The sequence below is a fragment of the Schistocerca cancellata genome, chromosome 2 (genome assembly GCF_023864275.1).
Source record: "Schistocerca cancellata isolate TAMUIC-IGC-003103 chromosome 2, iqSchCanc2.1, whole genome shotgun sequence".
Classification (NCBI taxonomy): Eukaryota; Metazoa; Arthropoda; class Insecta; order Orthoptera; family Acrididae; genus Schistocerca; species Schistocerca cancellata.
The window spans coordinates 687,729,993-687,750,192 of record NC_064627.1 but is presented as its reverse complement, the minus strand read 5'-3'; the positions used below and the strand labels follow the sequence as shown (position 1 = coordinate 687,750,192).

The following is a 20,200-nucleotide window of genomic DNA, read 5'->3' as shown; positions in this document are numbered from 1 at the left end:
AAACAATACGAGAGTGCATTTGGAACATAACTGAGGTCTGGGACCCTGTGCTGCTAGATTTATAGCAAAGCCGTGAGGTCTGATAGGCTTCTGTGGGGGTGTGTGGCTCACACATAGTGCTGAGGTGGCTACAGCAGTACTCACAAATTTTAGGAGCATCACCCATTGGTTGTCGTCTAGGTCCATGCATTCTGGTGGGCTTTCAAGCTTGTCAGACGGGGGTAACGAATATTGCTAATGGGCAATAAAGGTCATTTTTTCCTCTAGTGTTATAGGTATCAGTATCACTGTTCTTCTAAAATTATGATGGATTATTTATGATGAACTTCATTGGGAATGTATATATTGTGGCAGTGCACTTAAAATGCCTAACCTACATGAAGTGGGTGGCAGAATACCATTGTAGGAGGGGTGAGGAGGATAGTGAGGATGCTATTTCTCGTTTCAGAGCATGGTGAAAGGTAGCCAGAATCGTGACAAAAAACATGATTCAGTTGCTCCAGTCCTGGGTGATACTGAGTCATGAGAAGAATGTTGGCCTCTGTTTTGATCTTTGATCATCATTTACAGCTTGAGTGAGAGGTGGTGTGCTCTGGTGGAGAGGAAAGGGGTCACTCGAGATAGGTGAGAGATGTATGAGCCTAGCAAGTGTCTTGTGAGGTGGTCGTTGATTTGGCTGCCGTTGGCTGTACTTGTGGTGTGTTATGGACTAAGTGGGGAGCCAAGGTGCTTGGGGGGGGGGGGGGGGGGGGGGGGGGGGACATTGATGGTTATTTTAGCATGTACCTGGTTCACTTGTCAGTCAACTGGAGGATTTATGTTGCCAGATATGGACTCTTGGAAATGTTTGAAGGTGATTTTCCTGTGCTTACATTTTATTTGAACATGTTTCCTGGCCTGTATATCTACAGGTGTGTTCATCCTGAAGTTGTTGTAAGTGCAGTTTTCTGTTTTCTCCAGAGCTCTGAATTTATACATATGATTTACTGTGCGGGTCAGTGTTATATTCCATTAATTTCAGAGTGGTGCTGAATAGTAAATCAAGTTATCTGCACTAGGGTTTGAGTTGTTTCACTGACATTGTTACCTCGAAACTTGAAAATCGGTGATCATTGCGGATATCTGGTGTCTTAACGTCTCTTAGTCTGTGTATTGCTGACAGAGTTGTATTTCACCAGATATTTTCTGGAGGGCAACGAGTGTAAGGTAGATCTATAATTCAATATTTAGCTTACTAGTTTTATGGCAATTTTGATGTGGTTTTGACCAAGGTGTTTTAAGATTTAAATTTCTTATTCACTTGGTTTGGGCTGTAACCCTCTATATGTTTATAATTTGTACTCTCTACACTCATTCCAAATTGTGTCATCACACAGTGATTCCTTGGTGTGTTATGGGCTTAGTTGTATTAATTTGGTCTGATGTGGATGGACTGGGGGTGTTCATAATTAAATATTTACTAATACAAACTCTGTACACCAGGTATCTACACTAAACTTGACTGCTTGGGGACCTTGTACTGCTATACAAGAACATAAATGTTTGAGCTTGGTTGTGGCTTGTGATCCTCACTTTGCATGCCCATAGTCTATTAGTATTCTATTTGTCCCTCTGGTGGCTGTCGAGCAGTCATGCAAGAGAGGCATTAACTGTGTGTACTGACTATGTGCAACTCCGTGCATGGAATTCATATACATGATAAGTTGTATTCATTTTGTACTACCCCTCAAAGTCTTTGACACAATTTTGGAATGTTTGCTTTAACAGCTTGTGCTCTCCACATGGTCACTAAATTCTGTGTTAAAGAAGAGGGCTTTAATTTTGTACATTACCATACCTTCAGGTTGTATATTGAGACTGTGGTTGTACTTTTTAAATTTCTAAAATAAAATAGGTTCATATGTTAACACTTTCCTACAAATGTTGATGTGCTTGAAGAACTTCACCCATGATATTTACTACAAGCATGCGGACCTCTTGCCCCAGCTAATAGCGATTATCATGTATTGTTCACAATTATTTAAATAAGCAGGGGTTGTGATCCCCTCATTTTCCTGGATTGAGTTCTTGCCCTTTAGTACCATCATCCTGTTCTTTCTAGAGGCAAATTATTATAAGTATTGTTGCCACCCCTTGGAGCTTTGGTTTCTTTTATTGCTTGCTCAATGTAAATTTTGAATAACATCGGGAATGGCCTGCAACCCTGCATCACTCTCTTTTCAACCACTGCCTTCCTTTCATGCCCATCGCCTCTTATAACTGCAGTCTGGATTCTGTACAAGTTATAAATAACCCTTTGCTACCTGTATTTCACCCCTGATACCTTCAGAATTTCAAAGAGTGTATTCCAGTCAACATTGTCAAAAGCTTTCTCTAAGTCTACAAATCCTATAAATGTAGGTTGGCTCCTCCTCGACCTATCTTCTAAGATAAGTTGTAAGGTCAGTGTCACCTCCACCTCATGTGTTCCTACATTTCACCACAATCCAAACTGATCTTCCCCAAGGTCAGCTTCTACCTGTTTTTCCATTCTTCTGTAAATAATTCATGTTAGTATTTTGCAACAATGAATTATTAAACTTATAGTTCAGTAATTTTCACACCTGTCAGAAACTACTTTCTTTGACATTGGAATTATTGCATTCTTCTTGAAGTCTGAGGGTATTTCGCCTGTCTCATATACCTTGCACACCATGTGTAAGAGTTTTGTCATGGCTGCCTCTCCAGGGCTATTAGTAGTTCTGACAGAATATCATCTACCCCCAGAGTCTTGTCCCGACTTAGATTTTTCTGAACTTTGTCAAATTCTTGTAAGTATCATATCTTCATCTAGTCCTCCCCCCTTTCTATAATATTGCTTTCAAGTTCATCTCCATTGTGCAGGCACTCCATATGCTCCATCCACCTTTCAGATTTTCCTTCTTTGCTTAGGACTGTTTTACTATCTGTGCTCTTGATATTCATACAGCTGCTTCTCCTTTCATCAAAGGCCTTTTCAGTTTTCTTGTAGGTGGTATTTATCTTTCCCCTAGTGAAGTACGCTAATAAATCCTCTAGCCATTCCTACTCAGCTTTCCTGCACTTACTGTCAGTCTCATTTTTTTAAACTTTTGTATTCCTTTTTGCCTGTTTATTTGCTGCATTTTTAAATTTTCTCCTGTCATCAATTAAATTCAATATCTCTTGTGTTATCCAAAGATTTCCACTATGCCTTGTCTCTTTACCTATTTATCTTTGCTGCTTTCATCATTTTATCTCCTAAATGTCCCATTCATCTTCTACTGTATTCCTTTCCCCTGCTTTAGTCAACTGTTGCCTAATGTTCTGTTTGAAACTCTTAACAATCTCGATTCTTTCAAATTGTCCAGGTCCAACCTCTTTAATTTCCTATCTTTTTCCAATTTCTTCAGTTTTAATCTACAGTTCATAATCAAAAAATTCTGGGCAGAGTCCACATCTGCCCCTGAAATGTCTTTCAATTTGAAATATGGTTCCTAAATCTCTGTCTAATCATTATATAATCAATGTGAAATCTTCAGCATCTCCAGGTCTCTTCCACCTGTACAACCTACTTTTATGATTCTTAAACCAAGTGTTAGTGTTGATTAAATTATGCTCTGTGCAAAATTCTACCAGGTGGCTTCCTCTTTGATTCCTCGGCCCTAGTCCATATTCACTTGCTATTTTTCCTTCTCTTCATTTTTTACTATCGAACACCAGTCCCCCATCACAATTAAATTTTTGTCTCCTTTAACTATCTGAATAAATTCTTTTACCTCATCTTACATTTCTTCAATCCCTTCATCATCTGCCAAGCCAGTTGGCAGATAAACTTGTACCACTGCGGTAGGCATGGGTTTCTTGTCTATCCTGGCTCCAATAATGTTGTTCATAGTAGCTTACCTGTATTCCTATTTTCTTATTCATTGCTAAACTCATTCATGCATTACCCCTATTTGATCTTGTATTTATAAAATTATATTCACCTGACCAAAAGTTCTGTTCCTCCTGCCACAAAACTTCACTAATTCCCACTACATCTAATATCAACCTATCCATTTTCCTTTTTTAATTTTCTAACCTACCTGCTCTAATTCTTAGAAAGCCAGTCTTATTTCTTCAGATGATAACATCCACCTGAGCAGTCCCCACCCAGAGATCAAAGTGGGGGACTATTTCACCTCTGGAATATTTTACCCAAGAGGACACCATTGTCATTTAACCATGTGGTAAAGCTGCATGCCCACAGGAAAAATTAGGGCTGTAGTTTCTCCATGCTTTCAGCCATTTGCAGTACCAGCACAGCAAGGCCAGATCAGTCAATAATCCAAACTGTTGCCCTGCAACTATTGAAGAGGCTGTTGTCCCTAGGAACCACACACTTGTCTAGCTTCTCAACACATACTCTTCTGTTGTGGTTGTACCTGTGGTACGCCTATCTGTATTGCTGAGGTGTGTAGGACACCCCACCACAAGGTATTTGGTTTATGGGGCTTCTTAACTGTTGTAAATAAATTCTGGTAGTTGTCATTATTCATTTGACAATTTCTTACTTTCTTAAATTGTTATTAAATAGTTCATGTAAAATGGAATGTTGCTTATAGGTCCTTTGCCCACTATGTGGTAGTTGTTAAAGTCATTCAATCAAATTTTGAAGTTCCTTTAAATTAATTATTGTTTTTTATCTGAAAGCTTATATTATCAAATTGTTGTTTCAAAATTGTAAAATTTGTTTCAGTTTAGAGAATCTTTATATTTTCATGTAAAGTTGATTGTTCATTCTAATACTGAAACTTTTTGTGAATACATCATTTTGTATGCAATAAATATAAATGATGAACCAAAACTGTGGTGTCCAGTCCTTCCACTAAAATCCTTATTGGTGATTTTGGGGTGCTGATATTCCCCCATTACAGATGGTTGTCTGTGAGTGTGTTTGCTCAGTGAGGAGGGAGGCTTCCTTTTCCCTGTAGAAATCTTGAGTCACTGTTTATTGGCTTCCTGAATTGCACTCATTACATTGTAGAAGATTCTATTTATTATTTTACTGTTTCAGAAACATACCTTGAATTACAGAGGCCAAAACATGTCTAGGTATATCTTTTCTTGAGTGTGACCAATTGCAGTTGGAGCTGAAGATACGCTGGCAACCTAGTGAAAGAGGTGTGCTAATCTGGCAACTCATATTCGTCTTGTTCTCAATGAAGCCTTGAGCCTCATGTCTGACAGCATTGGTGAAGTAGATTCAGCAACTGATTTTTGTCACTCAGTCCTTGTCAAGCTGGGTCAGATTGTGGCATTTTTTGAAGGTAGTCAACCCACTCAAAAACACTGTACTGAGTGCAGGCTCAACTTACGTATTGGGATAATCATCAGATTAAAGCATTACAGGTAGCCGTGGGTATCCTCGGCTTAGATGAGGGACACCAATGAGCAAAGATCAGGCTGGGATTGTTAATCACTTGTCACAGACCATTGATCAAGTAGGAGAGAGGATGGCGTGTAGGCCAATTGTTGAAGAATTTAATAGGTTACCTAACTTCTTTGCTCATTTATTGCAAGGAATTACTGAACCGTCTATTGAGCGTCTTGTGCATGTCGTGTTTTTCTTGTGGTTAACCGTTCATTTCAAATATCATGCTAGTGCCTAATGTATTTTACAGTAGCTTATCATCCAACTGGTGTAACTCTTAACTCAGGGTTTGTGGAGTATGGTTTCTCTGACATATTACAAAGCCAGGGTTCACTGCACAATTTGAGTAAATGGGTTGTCCAGCTTAAATTGCCTCCTCATATTAAAAGAGAGCTTGAACATAAGGATTCTGGTGTATGCAATCACTGCATGATAATTTGGCTGATGTTGTTTAAGGGATTCATGGCACCATTTCTGCATTATAACTTCAGGTTACCAAAGTCAAGATCATTCAGAATATCTTGTAGGATATGAAACTGGAGGTCCACTCATAAGTAATTTTTTGTCGCACAGCTAACCACTCTAGTGGAACTGCATGGCCTGGTGCCTACCATTGAAGGGTTTCAATTTGCTGATGAAAGCCATGAGGAACTTGATGAGTTTGTTTCTTGTCCTTACAGCAATGCGAGGGAGTTTCAAAGCACCTTGCTCAATCAGTCTAAAGCCAGATTTTGTTACCGATGTAGTGATGGTGGACATTTAGTGTGTGATTGTCCAGTGAAGCACAAGCCCTGTCCAAACAGCAATTGCCACGAAACTTGGGAAGTAGGTAGCAGTCCTAGGTCACCCAAGCATTGCGCACATATTAGATCAATTGTAGGTCAGATGCCACCCTATGTTTGTGTGCAACTTGCTTGATTCAGACAGCAACATTTCTTGTTGAATTATCAGTGGTATCTTGAATTTATAGTGATCTGTAGAATGCTTCTGTTAAATGCCTCACTCCAGAGATGTTAGGCTGTTAATAGACAGATGTTGCCTCTGACAGGTAAAGTGCGCAAGAAGTTGAGTATTGTTGGTTTTTGTGGCTGATTAGTTCACTGGTTGTTAAGGAATTTTTGGGTAACCTATTGTTGGGTTGTGATTTCATACAGTGCACAAAGCTTGTATCCGATTATGCTGGTAAGATTTTTTATTTCAAATTTTGTCCTAGTGTCTGGAACTAAAGCAGGTATCTGTGCTAAACTTGATTGCTTGTGGGCCTTGTACTGTTGTGCACAAGTGTGAGTGCTCAGATCGGGTTGAGGCTTGTGATCCTTGCTTCACATGCCCTTAGTCTACCGGTACACTTATTTTTTTCCTCCGGTGTCTGTTGAGCAGTTGCACTAGTGAGGCATTAGCTGTGTCTACTGTTGTGTGTGATGGTGTTATCGGAGGACACTCTGTGCACAGAATTCATATACAAGATAAGTTTTATTTGTTTTTCACTACCCCTCAAAGTCTTTGACACTATTTTGGAATGTTTCCTTTAGTAGCTTGTGCTCATGTTGGTGAGCATGAGGAATTTCACCCATGGTATTCACTAAGAGTATGGGGGTCTCTTGCCCTGTTAAAGGCAATTATCACATATTGTTCAAAATTATTTTAATTACGGGGGTTGTAATCCTCTTATTCTCCTGGGCTGAGTTCTTGTCTTTACTGCCATCCTCCTGTTCTTTCTAGGGACTTGTTATCTGTTGTAAATCAATGTTGGGAATTGTCATTATTCATTTGAACATTTGTTAACTTCTAAAATTGTTATTAATTGGTTCCTGTGAAATGGAGTGCCACTTACTGATCTCTTTCCCACTAAGGGGTTATTGTTGAAGTCATTTAAACAAATTTTGAAGTTCCTTTAAATCAAATTATTATTAATCTATCTGAATGCTTATATTGTCAAATTGTTTTAGAATTGTAAACTTTGTTTGAGTTTGGAGAACCTTTATATTTTCATGTACAGTTCATTGTTTGTTTTAATTTTTGAACTTTTTATGAATTAATCATTTTGTGTGCAATAAATGTTACTGACAAAATAAAACCCTGGGATCCAGTCCTTCCATTAAAATAATTATTGGCAATTTTTGGGTGCCAAGGATTCCCCATTACAGCTGGTAGATCTGATGTGGATAGAGGTACTGATGTAGCCATCCTTGAGAGGGAACTCAACATCAAGGAAGGTGGCTGAGAAGGACCAGGGGAAGAGGATGGGGCAGGAGGTTTTGAGGTTCTGGAGAAAAGTGGATAGAGTGTCCACACCCTTGGTCCAGATTATGAAGATATCATTAGTGACTCTGAATCAAGTGAGAGGTTTAGCACTCTGAGTGGTTAAGAAGAATTCCTCTAGATCAGTGGTTCCCAGCCTGCGGGTAATTACCCCATGAGGGTAAAATGATATTTCCTGAGGGGTAAAAAACTAAATGATTTGATTTTGTTCCATTCACAAAACTAAATTATTTTTAAAAGATCATTACTATTATCACAGTTTTGTAACACTCTAATACTGATTATATAGGTTATCAACAATTCCATTTTCTCAATTAGTGGCATTAAAGCAGTGGAGGTTACAAGTTCCTCATATAGTCCCCGCATTACGCACGTATGCTGTCCTGTACATCGCTGATGGTAAAAATGAGACATATACATAACAATGAACAATTGACAAGAATGGGGGAAAGAAATACAGTAGAAGAAGAATGGGTAGCTTTGAGGGATGAAGTAGTGAAGGCAGCAGAGGATCAAGTAGGTAAAAAGACGAGGGCTATTAAAATCCTTTGGTGACAGAAGAAATACTGAATTTAATTGATGAAAGAAGAAAATATAAAAATGCAGTAAATGAAGCAGGCAAAAAGGAATACAAACGTCTCAAAAATGAGATTGACAGGAAGTGCAAAATGGCTAAGCAGGCATGGCTAGAGGATAAATGTAAGAATGTAGAGGCTTATCTCACTAGGGGTAAGATAGATACTGCCTACAGGAAAATTAAAGAGACCTTTGGAGAAAAGAGAACCACTTGCATGAATATCAAGAGCTTTGATGGAAACCCAATTCTAAGCAAAGAAGGGAAAGCAGAAAGGTGGGAGGAGTATATAGAGTGTCTATACAAGGGCGATGTACTTCAGAGCAATATTATGGAAATGGAAGAGGATGTAGATGAAGATGAAATGGGAGATATGATACTGCGTGAAGAGTTTGACAGAGCACTGAAAGACCTAAGTCGAAACAAGGCCCCGGGAATAGACAACATTCCATTAGAACTACTGACAGTCTAGGGAGAGCCAGTCCTGACAAAACTCTACCACCTGGTGAGCAAAATGTATGAGACACGCGAAATACCCTCAGACTTCAAGAAGAATATAATAATTCCAATCCCAAAGAAAGCAGGTGTTGACAGATGTGAAAATTATCGAACATTCAATTTAATAAGTCACGGCTGCAAAATACTAACACAAATTCTTTACAGATGAATGGAAAAACTGGTAGAAGCTGACCTTGGGGAAGATCAGTTTGGATTCCATAGAAATATTGGAACACGTGAGGCAATACCGACCTTACGACTTATCTTAGATGCTAGATTAAGAAAAGGCAAACCTACGTTTCTAGCATTTGTAGACTTAGAGAAAGCTTTTGAAAATGTTGACTGGAATACTCTCTTTCAAATTCTGAAGGTGGCAGGGGTAAACCACAGGGAGCTAAAGGCTATTTACAATTTATACAGAAACCAGATGGCAGTTATAAGAGTCGAGGGGCACGAAAGGGAAGCAGTGGTTGGGAAGGGAGTGAGACAGGGTTGTAGCCTCTCCCCAATGTTATTCAATCTGTGTATTGAGCAAGCAGTAATGGAAACAAAAGAAAATTTTGGAGTAGGTATTAAAATCCATGGAGAAGAAAAAAAAACTTTGAGGTTTGCTGATGAAATTGTAATTCTGTCAGAGACAGCAAGGGACTTGGAAGAGCAGTTGAACGGAATGGACAGTGTCATGAAAGGAGGGTATAAGATGAACATCAACAAAAGCAAAACGAGGATAATGGAATGTAGTCGAATTAAATTGGGTGATGCTGAGGGAATTAGATTAGGAAATGAGACACTTAAAGTAGTAAAGGAGTTTTGCTATTTGGGGAGCAAAATAACTGATGATGGTCGAAGTAGAGAGGACATAAAATGTAGACTGGCAATAGCAAGGAAAGCGTTTCTGAAGAAGAGAAATTTGTTAACATCAAGTATAGATTTAAGTGTCAGGAAGTCGTTTCTGAAAGTATTTGTATGGAGTGAAACATGGACAAGAAGAGAACATAAGCTTTCAAAATGTGGTGCTACAGGAGAATGCTGAAAATTAGATGGGTAAATCACATAACTAATGAGGAGGTATTGAATAGAATTGGGGAGAAGAGGAGTTTGTAGCATAACTTGACAAGAAGAAGGGATCGGATGGTAGGACATGTTCTGAGGCATCAAGGGATCACCAATTTGGTATTGGAGGGCAGTGTGTATGGTAAAAATCATAGAGGGAGACCTAGAGATGAATACACTAAGCAGATTAAGAAGGATGTAGGCTGCAGTACGTACTGCGAGCTGAAGCAGCTTGCACAGGATAGAGTAGCACGGAGAGCTGCATCAAACCAGTCTCAGGACTGAAGACCACAACAACAACATACGTAACAAATGCTAAATATCTCAAGAAAATGTCTTCTCCAAATTGTAGGTAGTACCTGCAGCAGTCCAGAAATTTCTTTATTTCTCAGTTTGAAACAGACAACTGAATTAATTGACAGCATGACACAGCAGTAACTACATAAGGGCTACTACAATACATTATTATTATTATTATTATTATTATTACTGTTACTATTAGTGGCTGTGGTCAGGCACAAAGTGTTAGCAGCCTGAAGTCTTCCAATTTCTGCCAGTTCAGCAGTAAGGAGTGCAGCAATCAAGTTATTTACGAACAGTAAGTATAATGCACACATTTGAACTTGGTTGATTTTAAATGGGGTTGCAGTGTGCAGGTCAAGCAAGTGCGACAATGGAGAGGAGAATGCAGGGGAAGTATATTTTGTTACAAATGTCTACCCTCTCATGGGTAATTAGCTTTCTTATTTGAGAAGGAGTTGTGATGCCCTATGAATTCCTTAGTCATTCATTCTAATACACACACACACACACACACACACACACACACACACACACACACACACACACACACACACAATAAATATCCTTCATCTTTTATCATTTTAAAAATAAAACTGTTCCAAGGAATGTCTTTCATTCCACAGTTTACTTAGGTGCTAAAGTTCGTGATAATGTGGGGCTGGGAGGGGGGGGGGGGGGGTTAATGATCTAAGAAAGGTTGTGAACCACTGCTTTAAATGGTTTACCAATAGCTTGGTATAGCATGATGTCATGTGGGTGCCCAGCCCATTACTGTACCATGGCTTTGTTTGTAGGTGGTGCTTTCAAAGGCTAACTGATTTTGGGTGAGGATATAGGTGGTCATAGTCCCCAGGAAGGAAGTTATAGGTTTGGACTATACCAAACATTGGAAATGGTAGTGTTCAATAGCGGGAAGGCCGTGGGCATTGGGAATGTTAGTGTAGAGGGAAATGGCATTGACCATGATGAGCAGCATACTAAAGAAACAGGTAGTGTGGAGAGTCAGTAGAGGAAATGGTTAGTGTCTTTTACTTAAGAGTTTAGCTTACAGGAACAGACTAAAAGTGTTGACTGTGGAAGGACTGGACCCCAGGGCAGAGGCAAGGCACAGTGAGGTGTCATGAGTGGTTGGGTTTATGTACTTTAGGAAGCATGTATAATGTAGGAGTGTAGGGAGTAGTGGGAGTGAGGAGAAAGATAGACTCAGGGGAGAGATTCTAGGATGGACCTAGGAATTTGATGAGGGACTGAAGATCTTGCTGGATTTCTGGAATAGGGTCACTGTGGCAAAATAACTTCACAAAATATGGAAGTTCGTCACTGTGGCAAAATAACTTCACAAAATATGGAAGTTCACTGTAAAATTAATTTGAAAGAACTGTAAGAGCATCTCATGGAATCTCAGTGGAAAATGTTTCAGTCTGATTTATCAATTACACATGCACACATCTAATCCTTATACATTGTGATGAAATACAAAAGTATGAAAGCTCAGGTACAATTGAAAAGTTACTGACCTGTATTTTTTTTTTTTTTTAATTCTCATGGATGTTCATTTATCCAGTATTACTCAACTAATTAATAGGTTCTTTCAAAAGTAAATAATGACTTAACAGCACCACACAATCAATTTTAATTGTTTAGTTCCTTTGTATTTATTGCTTTAAACATATCATGATCAGCTTTTAGTCAGTACCTATGCCAGTCATCTCACATAACTAACATAATAACTTCACTCTTTGAATGATAAGCAATAATTAAATAAGTAAATGAGTGCATGGATTAATATACAGTTGAGAATAATCAAAAACTTGCTACTGATTGACTGATAACATACTGACTGTACTGATTCAATGTTCACCATTGACTGCCTGTAGCTTTGTGCACAAAGCGTATAATTATAGACACATGTAGTAGAGGAATTACAAAATGGTAATCTGCTCAGTAATTACATCTTCAATAATAATATAAAATGGGACAAAAGTAAAAAATAGAAAAACATTAGACAGTGACATTATCTTGATAAACTTCAAGCTGTATAATTAAAAAAGACAAAATGATAGATTTCATTCTATTTTCTGAACTTTAATGGCCACTGGGGTTTCCAAAGCCTGCCAAAAATTTTATTGGAAATGGATATTTCTATTTGGAATACCTTAAAAACATGTTATTCCAGGAAAGCTACATAGTTTTGTAATCAGAAAGATCAGTATTACAAAACTATAACAGTGAAATTTTAACAGAATTACATCAAAGCTCTGGACATTACAGAAGATGATACTTTTGAATAATGATAGCTTTTTGAACACACATCTTCTGGTCAAAGCAAGATGTTCATTGCAAAATGGAGAATGAGGGCATTCAATTTATGTATGTCATCCTAAAACAATTAATTATTGATGAGGTTAAATTTTGAAAAGCATATGGTATCAGTGAATCGCAAATTTTACTGATGTTGTCAGTGGTCTGAAAACTGCAAATTGAATTACAAAGTTTAATTTAACAACTGAATTTACTTAGGGTATATGTATTACTTGTATTATAGAAAAACGAAAAGAAAAAAAAATTGAGGATGGGAATTGTAGCAAGGTTTCACAACGCTCAATATATTTTTTATGTGTCTATCTACAGTTCAACATTTCCCCTGGATGGTGAATGAATGTTTTTTTTCCCATGCCAAATAATAAAATGGTTGTTAATATCAAAAGTCATACAATATTTGTGCATTTATCTGTATTTTAGCTTTTAGCTTCTTTTTACACTTTACATTACCTAGGATGAATTGTATGCAATGGCACTCACAGACGTGAAAAAAAGTGCAACAGGACTTAAAAAATTAACTTTGTGGGAGATTATAGCATTAATCAGTTAATATTAATTATAATTAAATATATTAATTTTAAACATCAATGTCAAGTTTATCTTCATGTATGCAGTAAAAAGTTATCTTTGATAATCATTTAGCAGATCTAATACCCTGATAAAAAATTAGGCAATATCATATAATGGTTATGTTACTTACCCCAAAATATCCCTGCATGCATCTGATTACAACAACAGCTCTATAATCAATGGTTGCAGCCACAGGAATCAATATAGAAAGTAGGCAAATAGCTAATGTGCACAGCCCAAACACTTTCTTTGTTCCAAATTTTTGGGCTAGGACTCCACCAAGAACTTGAGATGACCAGTAACAAGAAAAAAAGCCTCCAAGGATCATGCCTTGCTGATACTCATCCCAGTCAAACCGAGTCTGAAAAGTAAGAATTGATTTGCTATCATGAGAGCTTTATGTCAAATAATACTCATAAATGAAGAATCCAACAATGATGTGGACAACATAATATCTATTTATCATTCCACATTATTATATAAAAGTAGCACCAAAATAGTTGTGTGATGTGCAAGAAAATGCTGAATCTTGAACTTGCTGGACAAATGTTTGTTTTCAAGCTAGTGAAAATGTCACCAATGTGAATATTTGTTCTAGTGTAAGTTCTTCCTTTTGTTTTGTTTCTTGTCTCTTTTCTTTCACTTCATTCATTCACTCACTCATCCGTATTCCATAGAAACCATTGAGAAGGAGAACCTTCATAGATATAAAATGGACAAGGTATATCCTGGCATTAGGAAAACAAGCTTAATCTGAATACTGTATTAACAATAAGCTATCACTAGAGTGCTTAACACAACACAGAAGCTCAGGTGATTGTGTGTGATCTTGGATGCAGATATCTTGACCTCCACTATCGAGTGTATAATTGTAGGACTCCTCTTACTAGGTCAGGTGTTTGCTATATGCAGAAAGCGGATTCTAGTGTAGCAGAGTACATGTGACTTGCACGTGTGGGTTCCCAATAAGACATGTTCTGATTTCAAACAGGGAAGAATGCTATCCTCAATAGTTGAAGCACATAGCATTCATCATGGCATTAGTTAACTGTTGAAGTGTCTAAGGAAAGGTCTTGACACTAGTCTTGCCTATAAACAATAGCAATCCCCATATACTATTAGGAGCAGAAAGATGGCTGAAACCAGAAACAGCAAAGAAATTCTCAGTTCTAAATGTAGTATATATCACAAAGACAGGTAGAATGCCAGTGTTGAATATGTGTTTGTAGCCATAAAAATACTGACAGTATCTAGTAAGGAAATAATCTGGGTGAAGATAAATATTAAAGGTGGATGAAACATGGTCATCAGATGCTTCTACAGACATCCCCCCCCCCCCCCCCCTTTTGCTGAATTATCAGTAATGATGGAACATTTAAGAAGAAACTTGGACAATATTTCATGTAAAATTTGCTGGTCATTGTTATAGTATTAGGCAGGTTTCAACTTACTGGCTATAGACTGGCAGACACAAGTGATTAAGATAGGTAGTAGGGACAGGGATTCATGTGAAATTGTTCTAAATGCCTTCAGCAGCTAAACAGAGAACCAACTGATGAAAATAAACATATCAGATCCCCTGGTTGTCAAAAGACCTAAACTTTTAGACTTAGTAAGAGCAACAAGAAACAGATTACAGATTGCCTGAGTGGTCAACATGAAAATTTCATCTCCACCACTGACAACATTGAACATCAATGGACAAAATTCAAGAGTATTGTCAGTATTCCTTAGAAAGATATGTGCTGAGCAAAGTTGTGAGGGATGAGAAAAACCCACCATTGTTTGACAGCTCCATTACGAAGCTGCTAAGGAAGTAAAGAGAGTTTCACTGCAAATTTAAACATAGACCAAGCTTCACAGATGAACAAAAACTGAATGAAAACAAAATTACTGTAAGGAGAATATGTGTGAAGTGTTTAATGAATTAGAAAGTAAAATTCTACCCACCAATTTGATAGAAAAATCCTGAAAAGTTTTGGTCTTATGTTAAATCAGTTTAACAGAGGAAAGTCATCTGTCCAGGCACACTGTGGCCATAATGGCACTGAAATAGAGGATGATGGGGAGGCCAAAATACTAAATGTGCTTTCTAAAAATCAACCCAGGTTAATGCTACATTCACCGACAACTGTAACACATTTGATATACATTCTAATACAAAAACAAAGAGACACCATGAAGGAATTATCCAAATCAGATGGAAATCAGGACATGTGATGTACATGTATACACAAACAAATGATTACAATTTCAGAAAAATTGGACGATTTATTCAAGAGAAAGATCTACACAAATTGAGCAAGTCAATAACACATTGGTTCAGCTCTAGCCTTCACGCAAGCAGTTATTTGGCTTGGCATCGATTGACAGACTTGTTGGAAGTTATCCTGAGGGATACTGAGCCAATTTCTGTCCAATTGGGGTGTTAGATCATCAGAATACTGATATAGTTGTAAGTCCCTGCCTACAATGCTCCAAACATTCTCAATTGGGGAGATACACAGTGACATTGGTGACTGAGGTAGGATTTGTCAAGCATGAAGACAACCAGTAGACACTCTCACCGTGTGCTGGCTGAAATGTAAGCCCAGGATGGCTTTCAATAAATGGCAACAAAATGGTGTGTAGAATATTGTTGATATACTGCTGTGCTGTAAGGGTGCTGCAGATGACTATGAAAGGGGTCCTGCCACTAAAAGAAGTGGTACCCCAGGCCATCAGTCCTGGTTTTTGGTCTGTGTGGCATGCAACAGTCAGGTTGGTATCCCATCACCATTCGGAGTGTCTCCAGAGATGTCTTCTACCTGATATCTCACTGAATGGAGTAGAATTGTCTTCAATGATGAGTCCCACTTTGGATGAGCCCTGATGATCAGCAAAGATGTGTCTGGAAATGCCCTAGACAGTGATGGATTACCATCCTGACTGTCACCTGCCATACAGCCCAAAAGCCACGAGTGATCATTTGGGTTGCCATTACTTTTCATAGCAGGACCTCTTTGCTTGTCATTCACAGCATGCTTACAGCACAGTGGTACATCAATGAGATTCTACACCCCATTTTGTTGCCTTCATGGCAAGCTGCCCTGTGCTTGCAGTTCAGCAAGATATTGCCTGCCAACAGATGGTGAGAGTTTCTACTGCTTGTTGGTTTCAAATGGCTCTGAGCACTATGGGACTTAACATCTGTGGTCATCAGTCCCCTAGAACCTAGAACTACTTAAACCTAACTAACCTAAGGACATCACACACATCCATGCCCGAGGCAGGATTCGAACCTGTGACTGTAGCGGTCACGCGGTTTCTACTGCTTGTCTTCATGCTTGCCAAACCCTACTTTGGCCAGAAAGGTCACCAGATATCTCACCAATTATGGGCAGGGCCCTCCAGAAATTTGATGATCTAATGTGCCAATTGGACAGAAGTTGGCACGATAACCCTCAACTGACCAGCCAACAACGCTATCAATCAATGTCAAGCCAAATAACTGCTTGCATAAGAGCCAGAGGTGGACCAACACATTACTGACTTGTTCAATTTGTGAAGCCCTTTGTCATGAAAAGTTATTCAGTTTTTCTGAAATAATAATCATTTTTCCATCATCTACTGATCTCATTCAGGTAATTTCTTCATAATGCATCAGTTTTTGTTTTGTTTTAGAGTGTAATTTCTTACTTCTGCCTAATGAACAAAATGAGCATATAGAATGTTAGATCATCTGTGTCATTTGACTGAAGAGTTTCTAGCAAACAGAGCACACCACGTCATTCTCAATGGAGAGAAATCTTCAGATGTAAAAGTAACTTTGGGTGTATCCCAATGAACCATTACTATTCACAATAGATAGAGTGAATCACCTAAAATTTGGATCAGACACATTGCCAAAATGGAAACTGCTATTGAAGTGCAATTTCCACAGAATGGATTGATAGCCATGGGCTCATATTATTAGCCAGTCAATATGTTGTTATAATAATTAGAAAGAGTATTTTTTGCAAACATACACTTCTTAAGTGGAACAATGCCTATTGACATTAATAAACTAAAACTAGGATAAATAGGAATGTGAGTGGCGTTTGTTGCAGGATTCTACTGTGAGTCATTTATGAGATATCATGTTTTATAAAGTTCCCACACCAACACTTTTACAATACCTATCATATCACACACTAAAGAACTACAAAAGTGCATGTACTAGCTATGTGGAGTCTGACCAATAATATGACAACTGATCACCACAGGTTGTGTTCGAAATGACCACCAGCAATCGTGGTATACACTATAAGTCTGATATGGAATGACTGCTTCACACATGCTAACATTCCAGCAGTGATGTCAACGCAGGCTGCATACATCATTGTATATCATTGAGTTTAGTTGGTATGTCCTTGTCTTTCAGATTTCTCCACAGAAAGAAGTCTACAGGTGTAAAATCCTCTGCACCCAATCCAGCGATTTGTGAAGACTTGCTGTAGTACTTTGTGCACTACGAACTGCACAGGCATCGTGCTGGCTCCACAGGTTCCTCCTAGTCTGCAGAGTAATGTCTTCTGACATCCACAGAATATGGTCTGTCAGGAGGCTACAATGCTTGTTCACATTCACTGTTCTGTCTATGAAAAATGGGCCTGTGAGCTGATGGTTCACTATCCAGAACCTTACGTCTATACTGCATGGATGCTGACATTCCACTTGACACAGCCAGTGGGTATTGTTAATAGATCAACAGTACACGTTTTGGTGGTTTACTTGAAAATGATTGGTAAATGTGGCTTTATTGCTAAACAAGATACACGATACATCTGGAGTATCCTTAATGCCCATGTACAGAAGTTGACACGATTCTCATAATTGTTTCCATGCAGCTCTTGATGGAGAGAGACATGATATGGATTGAACCTATGCTGATGGAGAATATGCAGGAAACTTGCCTGATTCAGATCACTTCCTCACGTGATTGTGGGAGAGCTAACATGCGAATCAACTGCAACAGCAATTTCCACTTCTTCTGTCATCACTTGTTTCCTTCTGCTATGTTGTCTAGGTGACACACTACTACTTTCATGTACCTGGTTGAAGAGGCTGATAAATAAATGCTGAGATGGTTGACGCCTATTGGGATGTCTTGCCACATATACCAAATAAGAATAAACTTTATTCTTCCTACATTCTGCATACACCATGAGCATGTTGGTTTTTTCTGCATTGCTAAATCCCATTGTCCACTCATGACCTAGTGTTTGGACTGTCACACACTAACTGACTAGTGACACACAATGCACTCAAAGAGCACACAAGCACACTGCAAGCAAACATAACAACATCGTACCTATCAACTACACAGGTTGAATGGCACAAACAAGTGTCCATATAGAAACTTTTCAAAATATGATATCTCATAAACAACTTGCACTAGACTACTGCAACAAACACCACTGACATATGATTTACCCTACTCTTAATTCGTTAATGTCAACACACATTGTTCCTTTTAAAAAGTGTATGGTGCACAAAAATACACTTTCTGAGTAATGTTACAATCCATTGATTGGCTAAAAATATGAGCTCCTGACTACCAATCCATTCTGTGAAAACCACACATCAATAGTACTTTCCATTTACTCAATATTTGTGGTGCAAGTGCTAGGTGATTCATCCTGTACATAAATGACATAGTGAATAAAGCTGCAAGTCCCATGAGACTTTTCGCAGTTAGTGCTGTTGTATGCAGAAAAGTCATAACCCTAGAAAATTGTAGCAAAATGCATGAAGAGTTGCAGAAGATCATTGCTAAGTAAAGGGATTGACAGTTGACTCTCAGCATAAATGAATGTAACATATTGTGTACATCAGACAGAAAGACCTATTATTGCATGATTACTTGGTTGCAAAACAATTACTCAAACCAGTCACATCCATAAAATCTCTAAGTGTACACATATGAAGTGATTTAAAGAGGAACAACCATATAAAACTAATCACAGGTAAGACAAATGCCAGACTGAGATTCACTGGAAGAATCCTTGCAAAATGTAGTCAACCCACAAAGGAGGCAGCTCGCAAAATGCTCATTCAACCAATATCTGTATATTGCTCAGCAGGCTACAATCCATACCACATATAACTGATAGATGAAACAGAGAAAAGCCAAAGAAGAGCAGTGCATGTCATTACAGATTCAATTAGAAAATGTAGAAGCATCACAGAGATTCTCAGTCAAATACAATGTCAGACACTGAAAGAGAGGTGTTCAGTATCGTGGTGTGGTTCATTGTTAAAGTTCCAAATTGTATGTTCCTAGAAGAGTCAGTTAACATATTGCTTGGGCTCAGATGTGTATCTTGCTAAAAAAAAGTGTGAAGGTAAAATTTGAGAGATTTGGGCTCACATGGAGGCTTACCAACAATCTTTTTCCTGCAAATCATTCACAACTGGAACAGGAAAAGAGGGAAGTGACCTTTTCATGTGAAGCACCCTCCAAAATACAATGTAGGGTGGCTTACAGAGTGCAGATGTAGATGTAAATCACAGTTCTCACATGCTCATTAGACAGTTTTCCACAAATGTGTTAAAAGTATTTTGCATGACTGTCTTTCTGTAACCTCTGCAATGAATCCTTACACATTCCAGTCTACACTCAACAGTTAAAGTTGCCTGCAGCTAGTATTACTGATCTGAGTATTTATGCACTACTGACCATAGACTTTCTTTGAATGACTCTAAAACTGTCACAGTATAGTCGGGTAGCTGGTAAAAAATCCAACAATTAACTTGGTTTAACTTGCACCTGTTACACACAACCAAATAACATCACTGTCACACTCAACATTGACCTCAATAGAGACTATATTTTTGTCAACTGCAATGAACACTGCCCCTCCTATGGCCTCTAATCTGTCTCTCTCATACACATTCCATGACTTTCTAAATATCTCAGAGCTTTCCACCTCAGTTTTCACCCAGTCCTTGGTCCCAAGAATAATTTGAGTTTGAGACCTTTCCCAACAGTTTACTATTAAAATTTTGACAGTCAAAGTGTCTTTATTCTGAATGCTGTCTGATTTCACTTGCTGTGTATCAATTGGCATGTGTTCATCAGAGCATGTCAAACTACTGTCTAGCCTAAAAAACCCTCATGTGCACTCCTCAAGCATTCTGCTTCCCAAGTAGCTGCTGCTTTTTTTTATAGCGGACACCTGCCC

General features: G+C 38.3%; 1 protein-coding gene across 1 annotated transcript in view; it reads right to left on the bottom strand.

Annotated features, from left to right (window-relative positions):
* LOC126147842 (sialin-like) overlaps positions 1-20,200 on the bottom strand; it is a 119,016-nt gene that overhangs the window by 60,351 nt on the left and 38,465 nt on the right. Inside the window, exon 3 of the mRNA XM_049915720.1 lies at positions 13,126-13,356. Within this exon, the coding sequence (XP_049771677.1) occupies positions 13,126-13,356 (231 nt within the window). The remainder of the gene's footprint in view (positions 1-13,125; positions 13,357-20,200) is intronic.